The 23,854-nt window shown below is 58.2% G+C and overlaps 1 protein-coding gene across 1 annotated transcript in view; it reads left to right on the forward strand.

The window, feature by feature from the left end:
• NCOR2 (nuclear receptor corepressor 2) overlaps positions 1 to 23,854 on the forward strand; it is a 222,967-nt gene that overhangs the window by 122,061 nt on the left and 77,052 nt on the right. The window contains 5 exon segments of the mRNA XM_036823685.1: positions 3,732 to 3,904; positions 4,913 to 5,006; positions 7,743 to 7,921; positions 11,380 to 11,434; positions 13,898 to 13,996. Coding sequence (XP_036679580.1) covers positions 3,732 to 3,904; positions 4,913 to 5,006; positions 7,743 to 7,921; positions 11,380 to 11,434; positions 13,898 to 13,996 — 600 coding nt within the window.

A 23,854-nucleotide genomic window follows, 5' to 3' on the forward strand; every position in this document is an offset into this window, starting at 1 on the left:
ATCCTTAATGGCATCTGAAAACACCTTTTTTCAAACAAGGTCACATTTGAAGGTTCAGACCCCCTAACCTGGGGGTTAGGATGCGGGCATATCTTTTGGGGGGGGGTCACCATTGAACCCACTACAGTGGGCACTGGCATATTTTCAGCATAATCTGCCTTTTTTCTTTCTCCTGGCTTGTCCCCACTTTCCTTTTTTATCTATTTCTTTTTTAGAGACAGCTCAACTTTTGCTCACTCCTCTCATATTCCTTGCACCTCTTATTTTTCACTTCTGGGCTTTTTCCTGACCTGCCCCGGCATCCGTGACTTGCTTCTGCAGCCTGAGTTACAGGCAGCAGGACAGGGGCTGGGAGAGCTCCACCTCGTCACCCTCACGCATCGCTGAATACGCAGGACAGCCAGCAGGGGAACATTCTCCAAGTCTGTGGTGCCTGGGCCACTGAGCCCAGCAGAAGGCCTTTGCATGAGGCTGCAGGCTCCCTGGGGGTCTGGAGGGCGCCGGGTCACCAGGTGACCACAGAGGCCCGTTCCCCTGGCCAGCCAGCTCCAGCCACCTCCCTAACACTTCCCTCCTTGCGCTCTGTCCGTCGGCCTGAGGCTGTCTTCCTCAGTTTTGGGGGTACCTCCTGGTCACCCCATCTCTCATCGTTTCCCTAAGTGTAGAGCTCCATCCTGAAACACCTGGTGGAGTAGGAGGGGTTCAAATCCTGGCCCTGCTCGGTGACCAGGGCAAATCATTTAATTCCTGGTCTCAGGTTCCTGTTCTGTTTGGTGGGGATTATAGTAACACGCAGCTCATCAGGCCACTGAGTGAAAGGCTGCAAGCAGTGTGCTCACGGCAACGCCCGGACTGCAGTGGGTGCTCAGAACCGTCATCTGCAAGCTGACCCTAAAATTCATGGGGACCCCAAATAGACAAAACAATCTTGAAAAAGAACAACCAGGTTGGAAGAGTCACTTCCTGATTTCAAAACATATCACAAAGCTACAATAATCAAAACAGCATGGTTCTGGCCTAAGGACAGACATGGAGACCAATGGAACAGAATAGAAAGGCCAGAAACAAGCCCTCACATCTGTCGCTGCTGGATTTTTGACAGGTGGCCATGTCCGTTCAATGAGACAGGACCGTCTCTTTCAACAAATGGTGCTGGGACAACAGGACTGCCACACACACAGGAATGGAGTTGGATCCCACCTCACAGAATTAACACAAACAGTAACTCAAAATGAATCAAAGACCTAAATGCAAGAGCTAAAGCCATACAATTCCTAAAAGAAAACCCATAGGGGTGAATCTTCACGACTTTGGATTGGGCAGCGGATCTTGGGTGTGACACCGAAAGCATGAGCAGCAAAAGGAAAAGTAGACGCACTGGACTTTATCAGAACAACCATCAGGATCCTGACCTCCCGTCCCTAATTGTGTGATCCTGGGCTGACGGCCCTGAGCTCTGAACTCCTGCCTGTACAGAGGGGATGGCGGTCATGGCTTTCTGTTGTTTGGGAGAGTCAGTCGCGGGAAGGACTCAGCTCTGTGCCCGGCACGTGACACGGTGGCACTTAGCTAGTGTCAGCGGCGATGCTGATGCTGATGGTGATGATGGTGTTTATGATGAAGGTGACGACGATGGTGATTGATGATGGTGATGATGGTGCTACGAAGAAGAGTTCCCACTGAGGGTGACCTGTTTTCATAACACGCACAGACTGTGGTCGCAGGGGCCATCCTCCTTTTCCTCTGCAGATTCTTGCTCCTGGCACCCGGCAGACTAGCTTAGCAGTGCTCCAGCCTCTGAGGTGTGAGTGTGAGTGTGAGAATGTGTGTGTGTGAGTTTATGAGTGAGTGTGTGGGTGTGAGTGTGTATTGTAAGTGTGAGAATGTAAGTCCACGTGAGTGCATGTATGTGTAAGGGAGTGTGCGTGTGTTACGTGTGAGTGTGTGCATGTGTGTATGTGAGTGTGTGACCTGCTTCCTTCCCTGGCCAGCGGGACCACTATGTGGAAACCCCCTGACAGGGTCATTGCTGCCCCAGGGAAGGGCCGCAGCCACTGCCGTGCTCTGTCCCGAGGCGCCCCGTGCCTTCGGCCCTCAGTGGACGGAGAGCACCTCCAGTGCTCAGGCCACAGCAGGTGGCACTGTGGTTAGACGTGGAGGGGGACTTCCTCATCCTGGACGGTCCTCAGGAGCTGCTCGCGTCTTTGCGTGTGGCGCTTGGGGCTGGGCAGTGTGGCTGCGTGTGCCCGCACGGCTGTTCCTGTCCCTTGCTCTGCGAGGGCCCCAGGCAGGGCTGGGGCATCTTGCTGGCCGCCCTGCTCGCCCCTCCACTGGGCAGCTGGTTGGTGGCCCTGCGGGTTTCTTGCCTATCTTCACGGGCAACTGCGTTCTTTTCCTCTGCTGGTTTTTGGTGAACATGTTCTCGCCTTTTCCCCATCTGACATATTTTCTCGCTCTCGCCCATCAGATCGAGGCCTCTCTTCCTCTGCCTGAGAGGGTGGGGAGGGTCCCCTGCTCTGATGGTGGGCCGGGCTGGGTTTCCTTCACGCCGGTTCTCACCCTCAGGGGTGCTGTTCTCGGCACCTAGCCACGAGCATGTGTGGCTATTGTCTGCTACTGGAAATTGACCTCCCAAGGGTTCTTGGGGCAGCCCACATACCTGGGGACCCCCCGGGAGCTGGAGGTCAAGTTCTGCTCCTCCTCAAAGCTGGACTGATGGCCACTTGGGGACCATCACGCTGCTGGGTTTGTTGAGGACCAAGGTCACAAGCTGCCTTGGTCAGAAGCTGAAATTCAGGATGGGGTGGGGTGTCTGGGCACGAGGACCAGAGACGGGTTTTCTGATTATGCTGAAGTGTCGAGGAGGCGTTCAAGCGAGACTCCCAGACCATGCCATCTGTCCACGGCAGCTGTTAGAGACGGGGAGGTCGGGTCTCACGGGCAGCCAGATGCTCCCTGCCTGCTTGAGGTCCGGGTCACCTTGGAGACTCAGAAGCCAGGCAGCTACACTCTGGGCCAGGCCGGGGTCTTTTCTCTAAGGAAGGACATACAGCAGGAAGCACTGTGGTTAGACTTGGAGAGGGACTTCCTTGTCTTGGATGGGCGGCAGCTTGAGTCTTCACACCCAGTCCTTGGGTGTGGGGAGCATGGCTGGCCTGAGGCCGGGGGATGAGGAACTATTCAGAAAGAGAATGCTTTCCATTGGGGCTGTCCCGGGCCTGATGGACGCCCCAGAGCCGCACCGTCCGACGCAACTGACAGTGAATGAAATGGTCTGTGTGCACTGCCCACTATGGGTGGTAGCCCTGGCCTCACATGGCTACTGGCATTAGAAATGTGGCATAGGGACCAGAGACCTGAATTTAAATGTTACTTAATTTTACCTGATTTAAACTTCACAGCCACATGTGGCTGGAAGCTTCCATATTGTACGAGGCCTTTCTGGAGGGAGGCCAGCGGGAGGTGGCCCATTCCCCAGGGAGCGAGGCGGCCGGGTCCTTAGGGCAGCCTGTGGGTTTTCTTCAGGGGCCCGGGTCTGCCTGGGTCTGCTCAGGTCTCTGCGTGATCGCGTGTCTGCCCACGTGCCTGGGTCTGCCCATGTGCCCGCGTGTGATCGCGTGTCTGCCCACATGTGCCTGGGCACACGCTCTGGCAGAGCGGGGAGCCGGGGAGGGGCTGGGTGTCGGATGCGGGAGGAGCGGCTGCCGCAGGGCTCCCCCGCACCCCCCCAGGAGCAGAAGTTCTGCCAGCGCTATGACCAGCTCATGGAGGCCTGGGAGAAGAAGGTGGAGCGCATTGAGAACAACCCCCGGCGGCGGGCCAAGGAGAGCAAGGTGCGCGAGTACTACGAGAAGCAGTTCCCCGAGATCCGCAAGCAGCGGGAGCTGCAGGAGCGCATGCAGAGGTGAGTGGCGGGGGGTGGGGCGGGCCCCCTCCCCCCACCCTCCCCCCTCCCCCCACCCTCCCCCTCCCCTCCCCCTCACCCCACCCTCCCCCCTCCCCTCCCCCACCCTCCCCCCTCCCCCTACCCCTCCCCCCTCCCCTCTCCCTCTCCCCCCTCCCTCCTTTCCTGCCTCCCAGGGCCTGGGTCAGCTCGAGGAGAGGAGAGGAGAGGAGCCCTGGCCGGCATGAAACAGGAAGCACAGCAGCTTCTCAAACTGGCAGCCCGGGGCCACATCAAGCCCTTGGATGTGTCACTTGGTGCCTGCCCGGCCTTAATACTTAAATGAAAGAAGCTTAAATCTCTTTTGGTGGAGTGAGTTCTCCTTCCGGTGTGCCACAGGCTGGTACCTCCCAGCTTCGTTCATTTATGCGGCCCCTGAAGGCAGCTGAGTTTGAGATCCCTGGTGTGGATCAAAGGAGAGGGATGCTGGTCTCACGTGGCGGCCGTGAGGACTGGGTGGGATCCTGTGTAGGAGTGCCCAGCGCAGAGTAGGTGCTCGGTGACATGCGGCTGTGACATCTGTTGTCACACAGATAAGGTGATGGGCCATGAGCAGGGATGCTGGATTTCACTCTTTCCTGGACACTCACGGTGCGTATCTCACCGAATGCCTCCTCCCAGTCCTGGGTGCCACGTGCCACCTTATCCCCGTGGTACCGGGGAGGACACTGAGGGACAGGTCCGAAGAGGCAGAGCTGGGATTTGTATGTGGATCTGTGTGGCTGGTCTTTTGGTGGGCATCTTAGGAGAGAAAAAGGGTTCTGGCATTTCTGGGTGAGTCTGGGGGCTCCATGCCTTCCCCTGGACCCCTGGGCTCAGGGCTGTCTGTGTGGGTGTGAGGCCTGGCCCCTCCTCACTGCCCACACGCCACCTCTGGGGAACCTGTGGGCTCGGGTCTGTGCCGCTGTGCCGGCCGCGTGTCCCTGGCTGCCGAGGGGCCGGTCCTGAGCGTGTCCCTTTGGTCTCCAGCAGGGTGGGCCAGCGGGGCAGCGGGCTCTCCATGTCGGCCGCCCGCAGCGAGCACGAGGTGTCCGAGATCATTGATGGCCTCTCGGAGCAGGAGGTAAGTCCACGGCCTTGACCCTGACCTCAGCTCCACCCGCTGTGTCCCCTGCGCGTGGAGAAGCTCCCAGCAGGAAGCAGAATTCATCTGGATGCTTGAAATCAAGGGGCTTGTTACTGAAGTGTGGGCAGAACCAAGGTGGGATAGTGGGGCACCAGGGGAGTAGACATCGCCCATCCCCAGCCTGAAGGACAAGCGGGGAGAGGGGCCTTCCTGGGGCTGTGGAGGAGAGGCCCCCTGGTAGGACATGGCCAGGAAGGGCCCCATCCGTGATGCCACGGAGGGGAGGAAACCAGGGGATAAGTACCCCCACCTCTCACTCCCCATCCCCGCCCCCGTCTACTTTCAGTGCTTCCCATTGGTTGAGCCTGACCAGAAGCCAGAGGGCACGAGTGCCTGAGAGCTGTGGTTTCTAGGTCAGCCTCCCCGTGCCCAGAACTGGGGGCAGAGGGCGATTCCCATCTCACCAGCTGTTCACCAAGCCGGGGACCTTCTATCAGGAGTTCCCAGATGACCTTCTGTCAGCCAGGTGACCCTGGCTGTGGTCACCAGAGCCCAAAGATGACCAGAAAGCAGAAAAAGGAGGCGTTTGCTCCTGGGGCAGGGCTGGTGCTGGCCTGTTCCCTCCCAAGTCTTGTAGGTCAAGCATCTAGTGTGCCAGTCCCCCCGCCCCACCCACCATGTTCCCAACATCGCAGTAGACAAGAGGGAGCCTCACAAAAGCAGGGGGGCACATTCTTCCTGCCCGGGGCCTTGTGTCCAGGCAGAACTTTTGTCCGGATGGGAGACATTGCAGCTCCAGTTCAGTGCAGTCATCTCTAGCTGCACAGGGCTCTTTAAATGGAAATTAACACAAATGAAATAAAATTAAAAATTCAGTTCCTCTGTGGCACCAGTCCCATTTCAGTTGCTCAGAAGCCACACGCGGTTAGTGGCCCCATGTTGGACAGAGCAGGCAGTAAACACCTGCATCGTTGCAGAACATTCTGTTGGGTAGCACTGCTTAGGCCACTGATTCTCACTTCCGACAGACTGAAGAGTCCTGGGGAGGGGGAGTCTGGCTTGAATTACAGTTTCCTAGGGCCCTGCCCCAGCTGTTCTGATGTAGCCAATCTGGGGTGGAGCTCAGGAATCTGCATTTTTCACCAGGCTGTTCACGCGAGTCTGATGCAGGTAGTTCAGACTCTCTGGCCGTTAAAAAAGAGCCTTCGTTTTAAAACTTCACGTGCTATGTCCCTGTTTTGAACACCCTTCAGTCTGCAGAAAGCAGAACTTGGAAAGCCTTTGTCCTCACACCTGTGGGTTCGCTCGAGCTCCTTTCCCTCCCGGAATGCTGTGGCCACGTACACGTCCCACAGGGGCATGTGGGAACAAGAAGAGGGCGGCCCTTTCCCGTGTGTTCCCTGCCTGATGCAAGCAGGGCGCCTGGCATCCCAGCTGATTCAGTGTCCCCCTCCCACCCACCCCGGCCCCCATCCCAGAGGCCCGCTTCCCCAGGTCCGGGCCGCACAAGAATGCAGCCACCAGTGTCCCCAGGGATGCTGAGGGAACAGCTTTCGCGGGTGATGGTTGGAAAGGGAATTCAGGGCAGAAACTTCACCTCACCCAGCCCAGGCTGACCTGAGGTTCCCTGGGAGGGTGGGAAGGAGGGGGCTGGGCGGGAGGAACGATGCTCTCCATTTGGGGGGAGCTTGCGGTAGTCAGCGCTCGTGCCCCGTTGGGGAGAGGCAGCAGAGCAGGGGTGGGGTTCCTGGAGGAGAAACCCTGCCTGGGGTCTGCCAGTGCTGTGTATCTCGGGCAGCCGAGGACGTCGGGGAGGTGAAGGTGTTGGAGGGCTGCTGGAGTTCGGGGGAGGCTCAGGCCTCTGTGGGGGGCCCGTCTCAGCCGAGGGTCAGGGCCGTGCCCCCCGCTGCGCTCCCCTGCTCCTGTTGGGAATCCCCAGCACTGAGTGGAGAGCTTGGATGTGGGAGGTTGGGCAGCGGAGCCTTTGAACTGGCTGACCTTGGCCGGGCTGGACCCTTGCCTGCCTCCGGAGATGGGTAATTAATCGCCAGTAATGGGCTGGCTGCAGAGATTTGGGGAAATGAGTCCAGCTGAGTGGCGGCTCAGAGCCTCTTAATAGCCATCCTGGTGCATTAGGAGTGAGCCCGCCCGACTCCTGCCGAGCACGGGGCTGGGCAGGCTTGGTCCCCAGTGGGCACGCTTGAAGGAGCTGGATCCAGGGCTGGGGGTGGGTGGCGGGTGAGGAAACGGTTCTGCAGCCTCACCGGGCCCCCCCCAGAGCAAGGCAGCCCCCCGCCCCACCCCGCGTGCCCTCTGAAGCTGGAGGGCCAGGCCCCGTCTCCTGAGCTAGTCTGGCCCAGCTGGGCTGCACATCTTTCTTGCAGTATTTTATGGCACTTGCATTTCCAAACGGAAGAGTCATTGCTCCCCTCTTTCTGCAGATAAGGTGGCTGCTGCTGTCTGCATTTAATTTAACAGCCCTGCCCACCGTAAACCTCTCTGGGGCCGCCTTTAAATTCTCCCTTCCCCCTGCACGGGCTATTATTATTTTTTAACTCATCATTCGCTTTCTCGCTGGTTTTGCGTTTTTCCTGTCTCGCCCGGAACACCCCTACCCTCTGCTCCTCACCTGGGTCCCCTGTGCTGGCGCAAGCACCCCTCCCCCTCCCCACCCTGTTCCCGTTGTCCTGTGCTTTCCAACCGGAGCCCTGTGCCGTCTCCACTTCCCTCCAGAACCTGGAGAAGCAGATGCGCCAGCTGGCCGTGATCCCACCGATGCTGTACGACGCCGACCAGCAGCGTATCAAGTTCATCAACATGAACGGGCTTATGGACGACCCCATGAAGGTGTACAAAGACCGCCAGGTCATGAACATGTGGAGCGAGCAGGAGAAGGAGACCTTCCGGGAGAAGTGAGTCCCCGTCACGGGGGTGGGGGCCTGGCCGGGCCACCCTCCCCTGCCCTGAGAAACCTGTCCTGTTGAGGCTTGTCCTGGCTTCCTAGGGCTGCCACGACAAATGACCACCAGCCGTGTGACTTTAAACAACAAGAATCTATCCTCACACAGTTCTGGAGGCTGGAAGTCCAAGATCAAGGTGTGGGCTGGGGTGGTCCCTTCTGAAGGCTCCAAGGGAGAGTCTGTCCCAGGTCTCGCACCTGGCTGGCCCCTGGTAGTGGCCGGCGATCTTTGTCATCCCTCGGCCTGGAGATGGATCTCACCATCTCAGTGTGTCTTCACGTGGTCTTGTTTCCTGTGTGTCTCTCTGTGTCTTCTCCTTTTCCTATAAATTCACCAGTCACATTGGATTCAGGGCCCACCCTACTCCAGCATGACCTCATCTTAACTAATTATATCCGCAAAGGACTCATTTCCAAATAAGGTCACCTTCTGAGGTTCTGGGAGGACATGATATTTGGGGGGACACTGTTCAAACCAGTACAAAGTGTCAAGGCAGTTTTACATGAAATGGGGCAGTGTATCAGAAGAACAAGGCAGGAGGACCTTCGAGGCTGGGCTGAAGCCTCGGGCAGGGTTATTTGGCTGGCCGGTGACTTTTCGGTTTTCATTTTACTTGGAAAGTGGCTATTTGTGGAGCACATCCTTCATCACAGACACTGGACAGATGTTTTCGGGGGTTTGTGCATTTGTCCCTCTTATCCCTCATAACGGCGTTAACAGGCCATCCCCATTACTCACATGAGGAAACAGAGGCTCAGAGAGGTTAAGACACTTAACAAAGGTCACACAGCTTGCAAATGGTGGAGGCAGGATTCAGACTCCCCCAGCTTCGGGGCAGGGGCTCAGCTGCAATGGAGAGGCTTGTCGGGGGAGAGGGGGTATGGAGCCAAGGAGCAGGGTGGGGGGTCTTTGGAAAGCAGAGGCAGGAACTGGATGCTAAGAGGTGAAGCTTGGGGCTTCTTCTCAAATGAAAGAGCAGAATGACTGTTTTGGGGAGACGGGTGAGGAACCAGATGGAGAAAGCACTCCTTTCACCCACCAGACTCAAAATGTGTGTCCCAGGGAACCACATCCTGGGCACAGAGCGCCTCCTCAGGACCCAGGACCCCCCATAAGGCAAGAGGGCAGGAAACTGAGGCAGAGGCCTCAGCGCTCAGCCAGGAGGGCGTGGGGACTCAGCTGCGGGGCGTCCACGTTCACCTCCGCCTCCCGAGAAGGCCTCAGAGTTTCTTCAAAAGGGGTGTCCCACGTTCTCCAGCCACCCACTGCGGGGCCAGGCCACAGGGGCTGGGGCTGTCTCTGCCCTTTGCAGAGCTGGGTGGCCCCAGAGTGCCAGACTGGGCTTCAGGGACGGGGATGGCTCTGGGTCATGGGCAAGGCTGGGGTGCATCAGCCAGGGCAGACAGCAGGACTTGGAAATGCAGGAGGAGCTACTGAAGAGGGTCTTGTGTGGAAAGTTTTTGTTTGTTTGTTTAAATGGCTTTTGATTATGGAAATTCTAAAACATGCATAAAAACAGAGGGACGCTGTAATGCACCTTCGAGCGCCTAACACAGATGCAGCGACCTTCCACAGGAAATAGCGCTTTGGGGAGCAACTCCTGCCGTGTGTTTGGGGTTTACTGCTCAGAGACAGGAAACCCAGGTAGTTAGCAGCTCATTTCTAGGTCCTCACGGTCACAGATGTCGAATCAAGTCGTCCCGTATCTGGTGTTGTACAATTTAAAAACCAGTGAAGTGACTGTAGGACGGTCATGGATGCTAAGAATTACTGTTGCATTAGGTATTTAAATTCCCCCTGGTATGTTTGATGTTTTATTTATTTATGCTTTCTTTAAAAAAAAAAAAGTTTTCTGGGAATGCTTTCTGTGTTTTGGCCTTTCTGGATTTTTCATGTTGCTGTTCCGACCTAAGGATTTCACACTGTTAGTCCAGTAGCTGCAGAATGGGGGGGCCCAGGCTGGGCTGATGTCTGCTGAGACCCAGTTTGGCACCTTGAGTCTTTCAAGGTCCTGGGTGACCTCTCGTTTTCAGCGGAACTGACAGCACTCAGGGCCTTGGAGAATCACGTGCCGGTGGCGTAGAGCTCCATCACTTACTGGTTTTGTGACTTCGAGCAGCCACTTCCCCTCCCTGAGCCTCAGTCTCCACGTCTGTAAAATGGGTGTAGCCTCAGTGCCTCCTCGTTTAGCCGTCTGGAGGTACCCAGTGTCAGAGTAAACTCTCAGGAAACATGGTAGAGGACCCAGGTGTAGGTTGGAGGGAGGTGGAACAGGTGACCTAAGAGATTCCCACGTGTGCTTCTTGGTCTCCTGGGGCCCCATCTCTGCGTGGGGAAACCCCAAGGAAGGGATCTGTGGGGAAGGAAGTGTCACTGGGGCAGGGAGAGGGAGGAGAAGGGAAGACTGTCTGTCTGGGAAATCAGGGCGTTAGGCCGCCTCCAGCTTTGCGAGCTGCCCGAGGCAGGATCCCAGGCTGGGAAGCCTGCCTCTGACTCGCGGCTTCCTCTGGGAAAAGAGAAGAGGCCGCTCTGGCTTCTCCAGTGTCTGGTTGGGGAGCAGGGGAGGGGCCCACTGGCCTCCTGCCCAGCCATCTGGAGGGCTGGGCAGGACGATCGCCAGCGCTGGCCCAGGCTCCCTCCGGCGGCGGCGGGGGGGTGGGGGGACCCCGGGGCCCCTGCGTCCCCAGCAGCCTCTCCTCTCCCCAGGGAGGCCGCGGGGCGGTGGTGCGTCTTGGGGACGGGCGTGACGAGGCTCCACCCAGCATCCCCGGGGCCCCAGCAGCCGTGACCCACATCTCCGCCCCCGCTGTCCGCCTGCTCCTGTGGCCCTGACATTTCAGTCTGGCCCAGCTCTTTCCCAGTAATTCTCCCTGTTTCGCAGGAAGCCAGTTGGTGGGGTGCCAGCTCCCCGCCACCCCTCCAGCTTGGGTCCCTTCCCTCGGCCTCCTGGGCCGGCTTGCCTCCTGCCTGCCTCCTGGCGGGCACTCGAAGCCTCTGCTCCCACCTCTCACGGCCCTGCCCCGTGACCTCGCCCGTGGCGCCCCGCGTGGGCCGGGCAAGGCCCAGCTTCTCAGGCCCAGCCGGAGACAGAAACAAAAGCAGATTTTAAAAGGGGGGGAACCCCACCAAAGGGCTGCATGTCATGTCCTCATTTTTCCTGGAACCCGCCTCCAGCAGGACAAACAAATGTATTTTCAAAGGCGCTAAAACCAGTGACTCACTCCAAGGAACGCCCTCTCTTAGCCCTCCGTCCCGCCTGCCGCGGCCCTTCCCACACCCCCCTGGGCTTAATTGCTCCGAGTGGGGCGGTGCCGGGCCAGCGGAGATGGCAGGCGCCCGGGAGCTCGGCGGCCGCCCAGCTGGGCAGCCCCCCTCGGCCTGGTCTCAGGCCCGCCCTTCTCTCCCCGCAGATTCATGCAGCACCCCAAGAACTTCGGCCTGATCGCATCGTTCCTGGAGAGGAAGGTGAGCCTGCCCTCCGGCCCAGCGCCACCCGCCCCGTTCCCCTCTGGCGGTCACTCCTGGGGGCAGCCGCTTGGGCTGGGCCGAAGGACCCTCCCTCCCCACCCACGAGGCCTCTGCCTGCTGGCCCCCTACTCTCCTTGCTGTGTCTGACGGCGCTTCCCTCCTTCCTCCCTCCTGGGAGAAGCAACCTCAGGCCCCGCCCCCTTCTCACAGGGCGGAGCTCCAGGCTGGGAAACCCCAGGAGAGCTGTGTGCACCGGCTCCTCAGACATGGCAGCAGAGCATCCTGGCAGACTGGACATGGGTTCTGGAAGCCCTGCCATGCCTGGCGTCCTAATTAAGGCTTTATAGGCGAGAGTGGCGATCTTCCAGGGAGCTGGATGGAATGACCTTTCCAGGTCCCTCTGATGGTCACTGTACGCTGACACCCCTGATGCGAAGCCTGGCGTGTGGTTTATCCTCATCCCCTTTGGATAAACCTTTACGTGGAACTGAGGCTTGAGCTCCGCCTTTTGCCCCCAAACCCAGCCTGGAGCGGTGCCTCTTTCTGCTCCGGTTCCCTGTTGGCAGGTGGACACAGAGCGTCCCAGGAAATGGTAAAGCCCCCTTTTGTGTACCCACGAGGCGAGGCTGGGCAGTGGCCGCAGCGGCCACAGGTAGGAGGGAGCTGGTTTGGGGGCTGGACGTGGCCCTGTGTCAGAGTCGCCCGCTGGACCCCAGCATCACCAGGGCGGAGCCAGACAAGCTTCCTGAAAAGGTTTACTTTCTGGAGCTGCTGTTCTGGGTGTTTAAAGCAGCGTTTCCCCGAATCTCGTTTCTCAGACGGGGTGTCCGCCCACTCCCAGCTTTGCAGATACCATGCTACTGGAGGCCTCACGCTTCCTCGCTGTGGGAGGGCGGTCGGAACCGGATCCAGGCGGGTATTTTAAAGGGTAACAGTTGTTTTCAGCATCTGCCCTCAATGAGCCGATACCCATAGAAGGAGGGAGATGGGGCAGCGTGGGGAAGCGAAATCTCTCCCGGCCTGAAAAACCAGTGTGGAGAAGCAAGCCCTATAAATAGCCTCTCCTCTGGGTTAGTGACAGCTTCTTAACTAGGGGTGTGGACAACCCAGGAGGCAATAGGTTGGGGCTCCCCGGAGATAGAAGCGGGGGTTTCAGAAATTGGCAGTAGAGCAGCACTGTTTGAATGAGGGAATCAGAGGTCTCTACGCTGGAGAATAAACTTTACGGTGTTCTTTGGCTAAGAGGCAGCCCAAGCTGAGACTTAAATAGAGCTTCCAGAAGGGTCTGAAGCTGGGGCTGCCAGCTGTGCCTTTGGGGACTGGCGTGTCCTGGTGGTGAGTGAGGCCAGTAGCAGGGTGGGAGCTCGGTGGACTGGCCAGCCCGTGCCTGTCTGCAGGGGCAAGTGACGCTTAGGGCCAGCCCGTGGTCGCCCAGCACGGGAAGACACTCTCCTGAATTGTTCAAGGGGAAGTCAGACACCCACATCCCCCAGTTTGCGGATATTGGCATCTGATTATAAAATGTTTTTCTTAACTATTTTGCGGGCCGTGCTCGTGGTCAGGTTGAGCTTGGGGGCAGCCTCTGTTCACAGTCTATTCTAGGAAGTGGATGAGGACGCAGGGGTTTGAGGCCCAGCCGTCCTCTGCACCCAGCAGCCCTCACGATTGTCCCTCAGAGGCCAGTTCCGGGCTTGGCACCAGCACTGAGCATCACGGAAACATTTTACCTCATCTCAGTAACAGCTGCTGGCATTGGCGAGCTGTCACCTGGGCTGGGCCCCGTGGCCGCAGGTGGCGGCATCGTCGTGTTCTGTCCTTCAGTCGCTCTCTGAGGACGATGCCCTCTTACTGGTCCCATTTGGACGAGGAGGTGGTGGGGTTCCGAGAGCGCCAGTCATTTGCTCAGCAAGTGGCGGCGCCGGGATTCAGACCCCGGTCCGCGGGGCAAAGACCGAAGCAGAGAAAAGACATAAACGTCCCAAGAGACGAAGAGTTGCGTGGCGACATTAGGCTGGATGCACGAAGCTTGGAAGAGGTTACTCAGGGCCCTAAATGTTAGGGAGGAGGAAGTTAGGGTGAGAGAATGGACCCGCGTCGGGGAGCTGGAGGCGTTGTTCTCCTGGGGCTGGGATGGCAGGCGACAGCTTCATCGTTACGATTGCCAGTAGCACCAACCACAATACGAAGAGGTTAGCACCTCTGCAGGGTGTGCTCTGTGGTCCACGTATGTGTATTAACTTACTTGGTCTTCATGACAACCCTGTGAAATATGTGCTATTAGTACCCCTACTACACAGGTGAGAAAACCGAGGCCCAGAGAGGTTAGGTAAGCTGGCTAGGGTCACCCAGCCAGTACCTGGAGGAGGTAGGATTGGAACCCAGGCCTCTGGCTCCCGGCCTCCTGCTCTGACCGCCTGCACTGCACACGCCTCAGAGCTCTTTTTTCTCTCCATCCTGCAGACGGTGGCTGAGTGTGTCCTCTATTACTACCTGACCAAGAAGAATGAGAACTACAAGAGCCTGGTGAGACGCAGCTACCGGCGCCGTGGCAAGGGCCAGGTGAGGAGGGGGCGGGGCGGGCTCCCGGCGTGCTCAGGGGCAGCGTGCGGTGACATCTCCTCGTGTTTCTCAGCAGCGGGTCCCTCAGTTTGGGCCCCTTCAGTGGCGGCTGGGAGACCCTCTCTGGGGGTGTTGCTCCTATCCCAGCAGCAGAGAAGAGACCTGGGAGAAATGGCCGGTTCCACCCTCAGCCTGGAAAATTCTAGAACTCCAGGCTTGGTGACCCATCGTCCCTGTGGTGGATTAGGGTCGTATTCCCAGAGCAAGGGCTGGGCTTCCAGGATGACTTGGGCTGGTCTACAAACTTAACATTTAAAATTTAGAAATAAGTTTTGGTGTTTTGTCGTAATGCATATGTGAAAGAAAGAAACAGCCAGTACGTCAGCCTGCCGTTTTTCAGACATCAGTGCTTCGGATATGACTGAAGGATGATTTAAGTTAGAGCAGGACTTAGCAAACTATGGCTCTCGCGAGAGTCCAGCCTGCCACCTGTTTTTGTGAATAAAGTTTTATTGGCACCCGGCCATGCCCATTCGTTGACATATTACTGTGGCAGCTTTTCTGTTACAACAGCAGAGTTGAGTAGTCCTGACAGAAACTGCAAAGCCTGACATATTCACTCTCTGGTCCTTTATAGGAAAAGTCCGCTGACCTCTTGAGTTAGAGGAAAAGGGAATTCGTTTAAAAAAAAATTCCGTAAATTATGTTAAAGATGAAGGGGGTCAGTGGCACACATTTTAAAGGGGGCTCGCGAGTGTTTTGGTGTTGGGGAGATGGAGGGAAGGGGAGGGATTTGTTTCACTTCCGGGCTGTTAAGAATCAGCCCAGAGCAGATGCTGGGAGTAGAGGGGTGAGGGGGAGTGGGCTTGTGCTGCAGGCAGAGGGATGCGGGCTGGACGCTGCAGGAGGCTCTGGGCACTGCTGTTAGATGCCGGATTGGAGCTGGTTGAGGCAGCCCCTTCCCTGGGGCCTCTGGCCTGGGGGACCGGCCAGGGGAAAGGGACGAAGGCCGGGATTAGCATGCGCTGGGAGGACAGGACACAGAGGTTCTCTTAGGTGGGTGTTCCCTGTCATTGGCATCTTCCAGCCCAGACCCCCACCCCTACCCCGGGGCCACCGTCTTCCCTTCCCGAGGCTGGAGAGAGCCGGACCCTGAGGGCATCAAGTCCAGCCATCACCTGTGGGGTCCCAGTGTCCCCTGTGAAACCATCACTCTGTGATCAAGCCCCATAGCCTACGATGGGTTGGTCCACGCAGCTTCCTAGCCCGCATCCCGTGTCTCCTTTCTTGCTTTCTGGGAACTGTGCTTCAGGAGTACAGACCCACTTTTCTGTTGGCTAAGCCACATATAATTAGGGAAGCAAATCTGCTGACGGGAGAGTAAACAACCCCTCACTGCATTCTGCACGTCAGGCCAAGATGATTGAGACTGAGCATTGGTTGTCATTGGCCTGGATCGTTGAAGGGTGGCTGCGTTTGGTTTGTGGATAGGGTTTTCCTCTAGTTTTGTGCAGCCACCGTTGGCCAGCCTGCTCGCCCACCTAACAGATGTGTAAAACCGAGGCCTACTGGCTTGGCGCTATTCAGTTGTAAAGACCTAGCTGTGGCGTGTTAGAAATTGAAGTGCATTTAGGAATTTTTCTAGACTGAGACGCAGAAACTCAAATAAATGCCGGGGCAGGGAGCATAAATGTGCCGGCATAAGAGGCAGTAAGGAGGGCGTGGTGTGGACTGTGGCAAAATAAAGGGGGAGATAAAGGCCTCTAGATGGATTTTAAAAACGTCGTCAGCTATTTGTTGAGCATCTCCTGTGTGCCAGTTCTCTTGCTCGTCTTCCCAGTGCCCCCCTGACCCCCTGCCTTCGTGGGGGCCCTGTGGATGGGCTCATGAGGCCCTTGCTGGTGGCTGGGCTGGGGGCTCTGGAGACAAAAGGGTTCTGAGTCAGATGGGGAGAGATTGGGCCATTCTCCTCACCCTGTGCTGAGAGCCACGTTTGTGTGGAGGGAGGCAAAGACTGTGTGCTGACGTCATTTAGGGAGGGGCTATCTCCGGATGAGTCCTGGGGAGCGGGGGGCCGTTGGTGCCCCCTGCCCCTGGTCCTGGCTGCCATGCCTTCCACTTCACGGTGTTAATGCCTTGCTAGCTGACTCATCTGCCCGTCGGACATTTGTGTGCTGACACAGGGGACTCTGTGCTCGTTGTCTAGACCAGGTGTACACAGGTGGTTCCAAGTCAGCCTGTCGGTGGTCTGCCTGAGAGGCTCCATTGAGTAAGGGACCCCAAAGATGAGGTTGAGGAGCAGCCTCTTGGGAGGACGAGGACAGAGGTGAGGGTGTCCTGGGCAGAGGGAACAGCAGGTGGAAAAGCACCAGGACACGAGAGAGTGCACAGTACCTTAGAGTCTTAGGAGCAGGGGTCTCAATACCTTCCAGGGTCTTAAATGAATGAAGGAATGGAGAATCCATAGGAGACAATAGGGAGTGGTGAGGCCTGGGGCTAACTAGAGAGCTTGTGCCTCATATCAGCTCCAGGTGACTCTTGACTACCTGGCCCTGTATTGCCAGATCTGATTTTTGATGATGAGCTGGAGATAGAGAATTATGTGAAATTGCCTGATTTTTAAATCTTACGTCACGTAAGAACCAATAACAACAAAGCACCGGATAGGCCGGACAACTCATATTTGCTCTCAAAATCTGTCCTCAGCCCTCAGTATAAGACCTCTGGGTTGGAGTATGGTAAGGCTGGGGGAAGAGGTAGGGAGAGGATTATGTGACTTGGGACAGAGTCCAGGGTCAGGGCACTGGGGGCCCTGGAGTGTTTTATAGCAGAGGAGAGGCGTTGGCTTCCTATTTTCATCTGAGCTGTCCTGGGTTAGCTGTGGCGTCCACGATGCTGAGAGACATGGGGCTTGTCTGGTGAGGTTTAACGGTCTGCTCAGGCTGGCGGCTCAGGCTGGGGCTCCCAGGCTGGAGCAGGGATGCCTCGTGCCCTGCCTCTTGCAGCAAGAGAGAAGAAGGCAGGGCACGAGGCCCCTGTCTCCTTGGGGGATGGGACGTATCTTTGGGGCTCTCCCCTCCCTCTGATCGGCCGTGGCTGCAAAGAGGTGCCATGTGGCCCGGGCCCTGCCGGGGACGGAAATTAACGTGCAAACCCTGGAAGGGCTCCTGTGCCAGGCAGGTCCGCTGCCCTCACCACCGCCTGCCAGCCCTGTTCATAAATATGGAATAAGTGGGTCAACCCAAGTGTTGACTTTGTGGCCGTAACTCTTCCCTCTGCCCCGTGACAGCGAAATAAACGGCAGACACCGACCCCGCAGCCCCTCTTGGTAATTCAAGGTGCAGTTGCTGCAGCGGGCCTGATGTGATAAAACCTGTGATCCTGCTGATAAGTCTCCCAGTGAGACGGGTAGGGGTTCCCCAGCCTGGCATGGAGTGGGTGTGGGTGTATGTGCTTGGGCACCTACACGTGGATGGACGGATGGGCACCGGCGGTGGCGGTCCCCCGTGGGCTGATACTGTGAGCAGTTGGAGGTCGGGTGTGAGGCAGGCAGAGACCCTCTGCTCTGTGGAGCCAGAAGAGCCGGGTGGGAATGAGCCTGGAGAGCGATCCACCGTGGGAAGGGGAGCAGTCAGCCTCGGAGGCATAGCAGGCGCCCAGGTGACAGCTCTGCTGTCCCATCCTTGTGTCCGATCAATCCTTGGCCCACCCCTGGCAGCTCAGAACCTTGGGACAGGCTGTGAGCCTCACGTGGTTCCCGTGGCTCCGGCCACGCCGTAGCTGAGGATGGCCACGCGGCGCCGCTCAGCTTGTCAGCCCGACAGATGCCTCTCGGATGGGCCCCTCCCGCTTCATTTCTCTAAGGTTGACCCCCACTCACCTCCACAGAGGCGTCGGATGCACGATATCGTGTGGTCATCCAGCAGGCAATTATTGAGTGCCTACTGCATGCCAGGGCTGTAAAGCTTCACCTTCAGAGCCGTACGAGACCACGATCCTTCAGGAAGCTAGAGAGAGGGTGTCAGCTGAACCCAGCTGTCTCGGCGTCTCACAGCCCATCCCGATTAAGCACCTCTGAGGTAGACATAAGGTGGGACTTCTGAGGTGTCAGTGAGCGGGCCCTTCTCCAGGCTGCCACCTTGTAGAAGGCGCATTTCCTGAGTTGGCTGGACATGGCCCAGGGCCAGAGACAGAGGGGTACACACCTGCCGCCAGCACCCCTCCCCCGGTCATTCCTGCCACGGTGATGAGGGGAGGCTGTCTCGGGCTCCAGGCTCAAATCCCCAAGCCTGGGGAGGAGGGGAACCCACGGTGGGAAGTTATTCTCCCCAGATCGTAGGCCTTCTTCCTTCTCCCGATACCGCCATCCACTCCAGATTGGCCGTGGCCAGTGTCCTTGGGCTGTGCCCTCCTGGGCTGCAGGGAGGGATGTGTCGCAGGCTGAGTTGTGGACCCTGAGATGGAGCTGGCGTCCAGCTGAAGTTCTTGAACTTTCACCACGAGGACTTGGGAAAACACAGATTGCTGGGTCGCGCCCCTCAGTGGGGCTTGAGGATCTGCGTTTCTAACAAGTGCCCTGGCAGTATTCCTGCTACTCTTGGACCCTCTCCGGACCTCGGCCTTCGGGGTGTTTACTGGGGAGTCCCCACCTGCCAAGGAAGCGGAGGGAGGGGAGCAGAGTGGCAGAAGGGGCAATCGAGGCGGGGCACAGGCTCAACGGCAGCCTGGACCAACCCTGGGGGCGGTGCTCTGGAGCTGGAATGGCCCTTCCCAGGTGGGCAGAGAGGGCCAGGTCTTAGCCCAGGGGCCGTAGAGGCTGAGGGCATTCGTAGCGGCGGAGGCCCCTTCTAGAAAGGGACCTGGCCAGTCCATCCTGGGGACGAATCCTGCACATCTGCATATTTGCAAACTACACTCTGCGGTGGTCCTGACTTGCCCCAATGCTTAAGCACAGATTTGGCAGCAAGATGTCACCTCGTGTGTTCAGGTGACACACGCCCCATCACAGCCTCACCACACCCTTTGCCGAGCCCCTTGTTCGTCATTGCGGTGGTTGCCTTTCGAAAGCGTGGATGGTTAGGAAAGGGGATATAAAATTCCTCCATGAAAAGCATTGGCCGTCCTATGTGTCTGGTCTCAGACCCTCGATGACCCGAGAGGGCAAGGCCGCCCCGGCGTCCTCTGCGCTGCTGCCTGGCCCTGCCGTGGCTGGGACACGTGTTGGCCATTTGGAGTGTGAGGATGCTCTTCTTGTTTAAGAGAGGATGCCACCGACTTTCCAGAAGCTTCCCCGTATTCTGACAGAGGGAGACGCAGGAATTCTAGCCCCCTCACGCCCACCCCCTGCCAGCCCCACACACCTGGGCTTCGGCAGGAGGGGGCCGAGCCCTCACCTCCTGGACCCGAGCCCCCGAGATCCGGCTGTGAGTGGCTGGGGAGCTTGTGGGTGGCGCCCCAGCGTCCTCTCCTCGAGGTGAATCACCGTCGGAGCCGGGGGCCAACTCGGAGCACTGGTGACGGCATAGCGGTTTATAGTTCATGATTCATGGATGGAGGGGCCACATTATCCCAGCTAATTGCAGCGCTGGAGCCCAGGACTGCTGCGGTCAGAAGTAGGCTTAACTATGCAAACTGTCGGGGAACCGAGGCTGTGAAGCCAGTGCGGCCCAGGCAGCGGGGCCCAGCTCCGCAGCAGTGACCGGGGGCGGCCACGTGGCCCTCCTGGCGATGGGGGGGCCGTGCTGCGGAGGGGGCCTGTCCCCGAGGGTGAGTGCCCCTGCTTCCATCCCCTAGGGTGATGCGGCCGCAGAGGGGAGGGGGCCCAGCTGGGAGCTGGGCCGGTTGGGGTCTCCTCCTCGAGGCCACATGGGCTGTTGTGTTCTCTTCCCACGGAGATGGGCACGGGGACAGGGCGCCCAGCCTCCCGCTCCTGGGGGGTCATCAGGGGAAGTCCAGGGAGGTGGGGCCTGCTCCCTCCCCCATCTCTGGCCTGCAGGCCCCCTTCCCCCATCTCTCCTGTCTCTGTGTCCCCCGCACCCACCCTCCTTCATCTTCCCTCCCCTCCCCCGCCTCCTCTCCCAGCTCCCTGCCGAGGGACAGGTGACCTTGTTCCCAGTTGCTCTGCACTCCAGAGACTCCCGCGCCTCAGGCAGCTTGCACAGGGGACAGCGTGACCGGAAGGCAAGGCGTTCCAGGCCAGGGCTGGCCAAGCGCGTCCCCGGGGGGAGGGGCAGCCCGTGCAGTCGGTGCCGGTTCCCAGACCCTGGCCGCCCACCCTGGGCCGGTGAAATCGCTTGACGGCTCACCCCGGTGCCGGTGCCGTCCGGAGGGGCCGCGTAGCCGGCCCCAGCTTGGGCTGAGCTTGTCCCTGCCTGCTGGGTGAGCGCGAGCGTGTTTGCCCCAAACCGCCACCCCGGCCGGCTGGGCCTCCAGCTTGCGGGTCGGTTGGACTTTCCCGGGCCGCCCAGGCCCTCGGGAGGCAGCCGCTTCCGCTCCGCTGGGGGCGGGATTGTGTCCAGATTTAGGGCTCCAGCAAGCAGATGTCCCTGATTCCCTGCCCAGTTTTGTGCTAAGTGGGCAGGGACCTATGGGAGGCTCGTCTAGGCCCACAGTCTCCCAGACACATCCCGGGGGACGCAGTTCTCAGGAAGGCCAGGCCCCAGGGACCCAGCAAGCTGGGCTGCCGTTTTGGGAGACGAGAGACACGGCCTTCTCACGGGCCGTGATGCAGTGGCAGGGGAGAGCCAGCTCCCCGTCGGCACCGTCTGAGGCGGACCACACCAAAGGGACAGGAGGACATGGAAAGTGTGAGTGTGAGTCAGTCAGACCCCAGGAGGTGAGAGGCTGTGTGGGGCTGACAGACCTCCCATCCGAGCGTTTCAAGCTCGGCTGCCAAGAATCAGGAAATGGTTACCAGAAGAGCAGCGTTCGTGTGGCCTGGGCCAGCTCCAGCCACCACAGGAGGGGGCCCCGGGGGAGGGCAGACGGTGACCAAGTTCCAGTCTGTTTTGTCCTTCCATCCCAATGTCACCATTCTAGGTGATGCCACAGTGAACAGGACAGACGAGGTCCCCAGAGCTGTCACATCCACGTGGGAGAGGGACAGTGCACAAGTAAATTAGCGTGGTTATTTCAGGTGGTAGCAGCGGTTACAGATGGTAAGCTGGGGTCAGGAGGCGGCTGACAGGAGAGAGGGCAGCTTTTAGGGAGCTGACTCTGAAGGCTTCTCAGAGGAGGGATCCTTTGGGCTCCGACCTGAGCGATAAGAAGGAACTGGTCAGGCAGAGCTGGAGGGAGAGTCTCCCAGGCAGAGGACACAGTGAGTGCAAAGGCCCTGAGGCAGGAACAAGTGTGGCATCTTGCAGGAGGAGAAGGTGGGGATTAGGGAGGTAGGTGAGGTGGGCAGGGGGTAGATCGCCCGGCCTTGTGCCGTGGACCACTGATTTTATTCCAAGGGGCGGGACAGGATCGACTGACAGTTAAAACAGAGCCTTAGCTGCCTCAAGCAGGCATCTCCTTGCAGGCAGAACAGACGTCACGGGCGAGGGTGCTGAACGTTGCTCAGGTTCTGGGGACACGTCTGTGTGCAGCGGAGCGCTGGTGAGTGTCTAACAACCAGCTTTCTGGGGGCGAAGCCCCGACTGTAGCGCGTGCCGATTACCACGGTGTAAACGCTCCCATCATGCTGATTCCAAGCCACCCACTGAACGTGGAATTGGGAAGGGGGCGTGCATAGCGCCTCGGGGGCCGGGACCATATCCTACTTCTGCCACGTGGATGCGGTGGCATACGAGAGCACAGATAACAGCCAGATGGAGTCAAGTAATTGGGAAGGGATGCATTCTGAGTACTTAGTACCATTGTTTTTATGATAATTTCTTTAATTGTAAAGTGATGCATTTCCAGTTTTAATAACGGCTGTTTTTAACAGCTAACCTGCAAAATTCCTGGAAACTGAAGTCTGCACTTGTGAGCTGGTACGCGCCGGCCCAACACACTTATATCTGTGTGTCTCATAAAGGACGCCCCTCACGGGGCAAGGCGGCATCCCCTGCCTGCCTTTTTTTTTCCAGGAAGCCACGTGAACTGGATCAGAATGGTGGGGGCCGAACGTCAGGGAGGGGCTGCCAGCAACAGAAAACTCTTGTGTCTTGGTCCTGACCCCTGACCCCACTCCTCCCACCAACCGTGGGCTCCTGCGATCTCCCTTCCCCCACTGCCAAGAGATAGGGTGTCTCGAGGGCAGAACCCTCCTGGATTTGCTCACTGGAGGCACTCGGCACGTAGTACATGCTCAGCAGAGTGTTTGTTGAGTGAATGAGTGAGATTGCGCCGCAGTCGGTGTTGCTGGGTGTCGGGAAGGTCTCATCAGGCATTTAGAGCACTAAATCTCACCAGCTCCTCCCTGGATGGTTGGTACCACCTTTTCACTGGACTCTCTCCTCTCATTCCTGGAACCAATGGCCACCCCACCCTTGACCCGCTGCCGCATCGCCCTAAAACACGGCGTGGAACACATCAATCCTGCCCACCCTCCACCTTCTGAAAAAAGCCCTCAGGTGCTGTCAGGGCACCTCCCGTATTTCTGAGCACGGGCGTTAAAGCCAGTCAAGCTCTGCAGCCAAGTCCAGTATGTCATTCTGTAAGGACCGTGGGCGATTTCACGTCGGCATGCTTTTGCCTGAAGAAGTCCCCTCCCTGAAACGTCCCCTCTCATCCTTCTCCGCCAAAAGCCTTTGGAGATTCAACTCGGAGGCCTCCTACCTCATCCCCGCTGGTCAGGATGAATCACTGTCACACCTGCCACGTGCTGGGCCTTTTTAAAGTTTTCTTGTCCCTGCAGCCTCCATTTGTCCCGTTCTAGCTCCGTAAGGTTGGGGACTGTATTTTCTGTGACTTGGTGTGCCCCATGGGGGCTCAGAGCGTGCTTGTGGAGGGAATGAACAGTTTGGCTTAACGGGGGTGAAGAGGAGCCTGTGGTTCCCCAGGGTGAGAGACAGAGCACCTGCCTGTAGGATCTTGCTCGGAAATGCTGTGTGACCTTTGGTGGGTTAACCTCTCTGTGTCTCTGTATGCTCTTCTATAAAACAGAGATAATGCCAGCGTTGTTGGGAGGATTTTGTGAACTGCAGGTATCAAATGAGGAGGAGAAAGCCTCATCACGTGTTCGTTGTGCTTCATCAGCATTTGTTGTTTTTATTCATATCATTTTCTGTGCAGCTCCCGGTCTGGGGCTTCAGCACAGAGCAGGCTCAGTTTGTCCAGCACTCAGCGCTCCGGAAGTAGGGGTCCCTCAGGGATTTGAACTGCTGGCTCTGGCTAACCATAGATCCGGCCAGGTTTTCCTCAGAGCTGTGCTGTGGTTTGGGAGGGACGTTCACGACCAAGCGCTGGGCACGAAGCCCATTGTCAGCATGACCGATGGCATGTCTGGAAAGCAAAGGTGAGCGTCGTCCTGAGCTCCAGAAGCATTTGAGACGGTGGAGTCTGGCTTCTGCTGCTTCTCCCGTGTCCACAGGCATCCCCTGCTGCCAGCGGCAAGGGTCCTGGATGTGTTTCGTGAACCAGGGACCCCCGGAAGCCTTGCTTCTCACGGTGTGGTCCGGCAACCAACAGCATCTGGCGTCCCTGGGAGCTACCTAGAAATGCAGGGTCTCAGGCCTGCCCCAGCCCCAAGGAGTGGGAATCTGCATTTTCCCAATATCCCCAGGTGGTTCGTGTGTGCATTTCAGTTTGAACAGTGCTCGTCGGGAGCAGGGGTGGGCAAACTGTGGCCTGCAGGCCAAATCTGGCCCCCCACCCGTGTTTGTAAACAGTTTCGTTGGCATGTAGCCATTCTCACTTGTTTACACTTCGGCT

Source organism: Balaenoptera musculus, chromosome 14, assembly GCF_009873245.2.
Source record: "Balaenoptera musculus isolate JJ_BM4_2016_0621 chromosome 14, mBalMus1.pri.v3, whole genome shotgun sequence".
NCBI classification, from domain to species: Eukaryota; Metazoa; Chordata; class Mammalia; order Artiodactyla; family Balaenopteridae; genus Balaenoptera; species Balaenoptera musculus.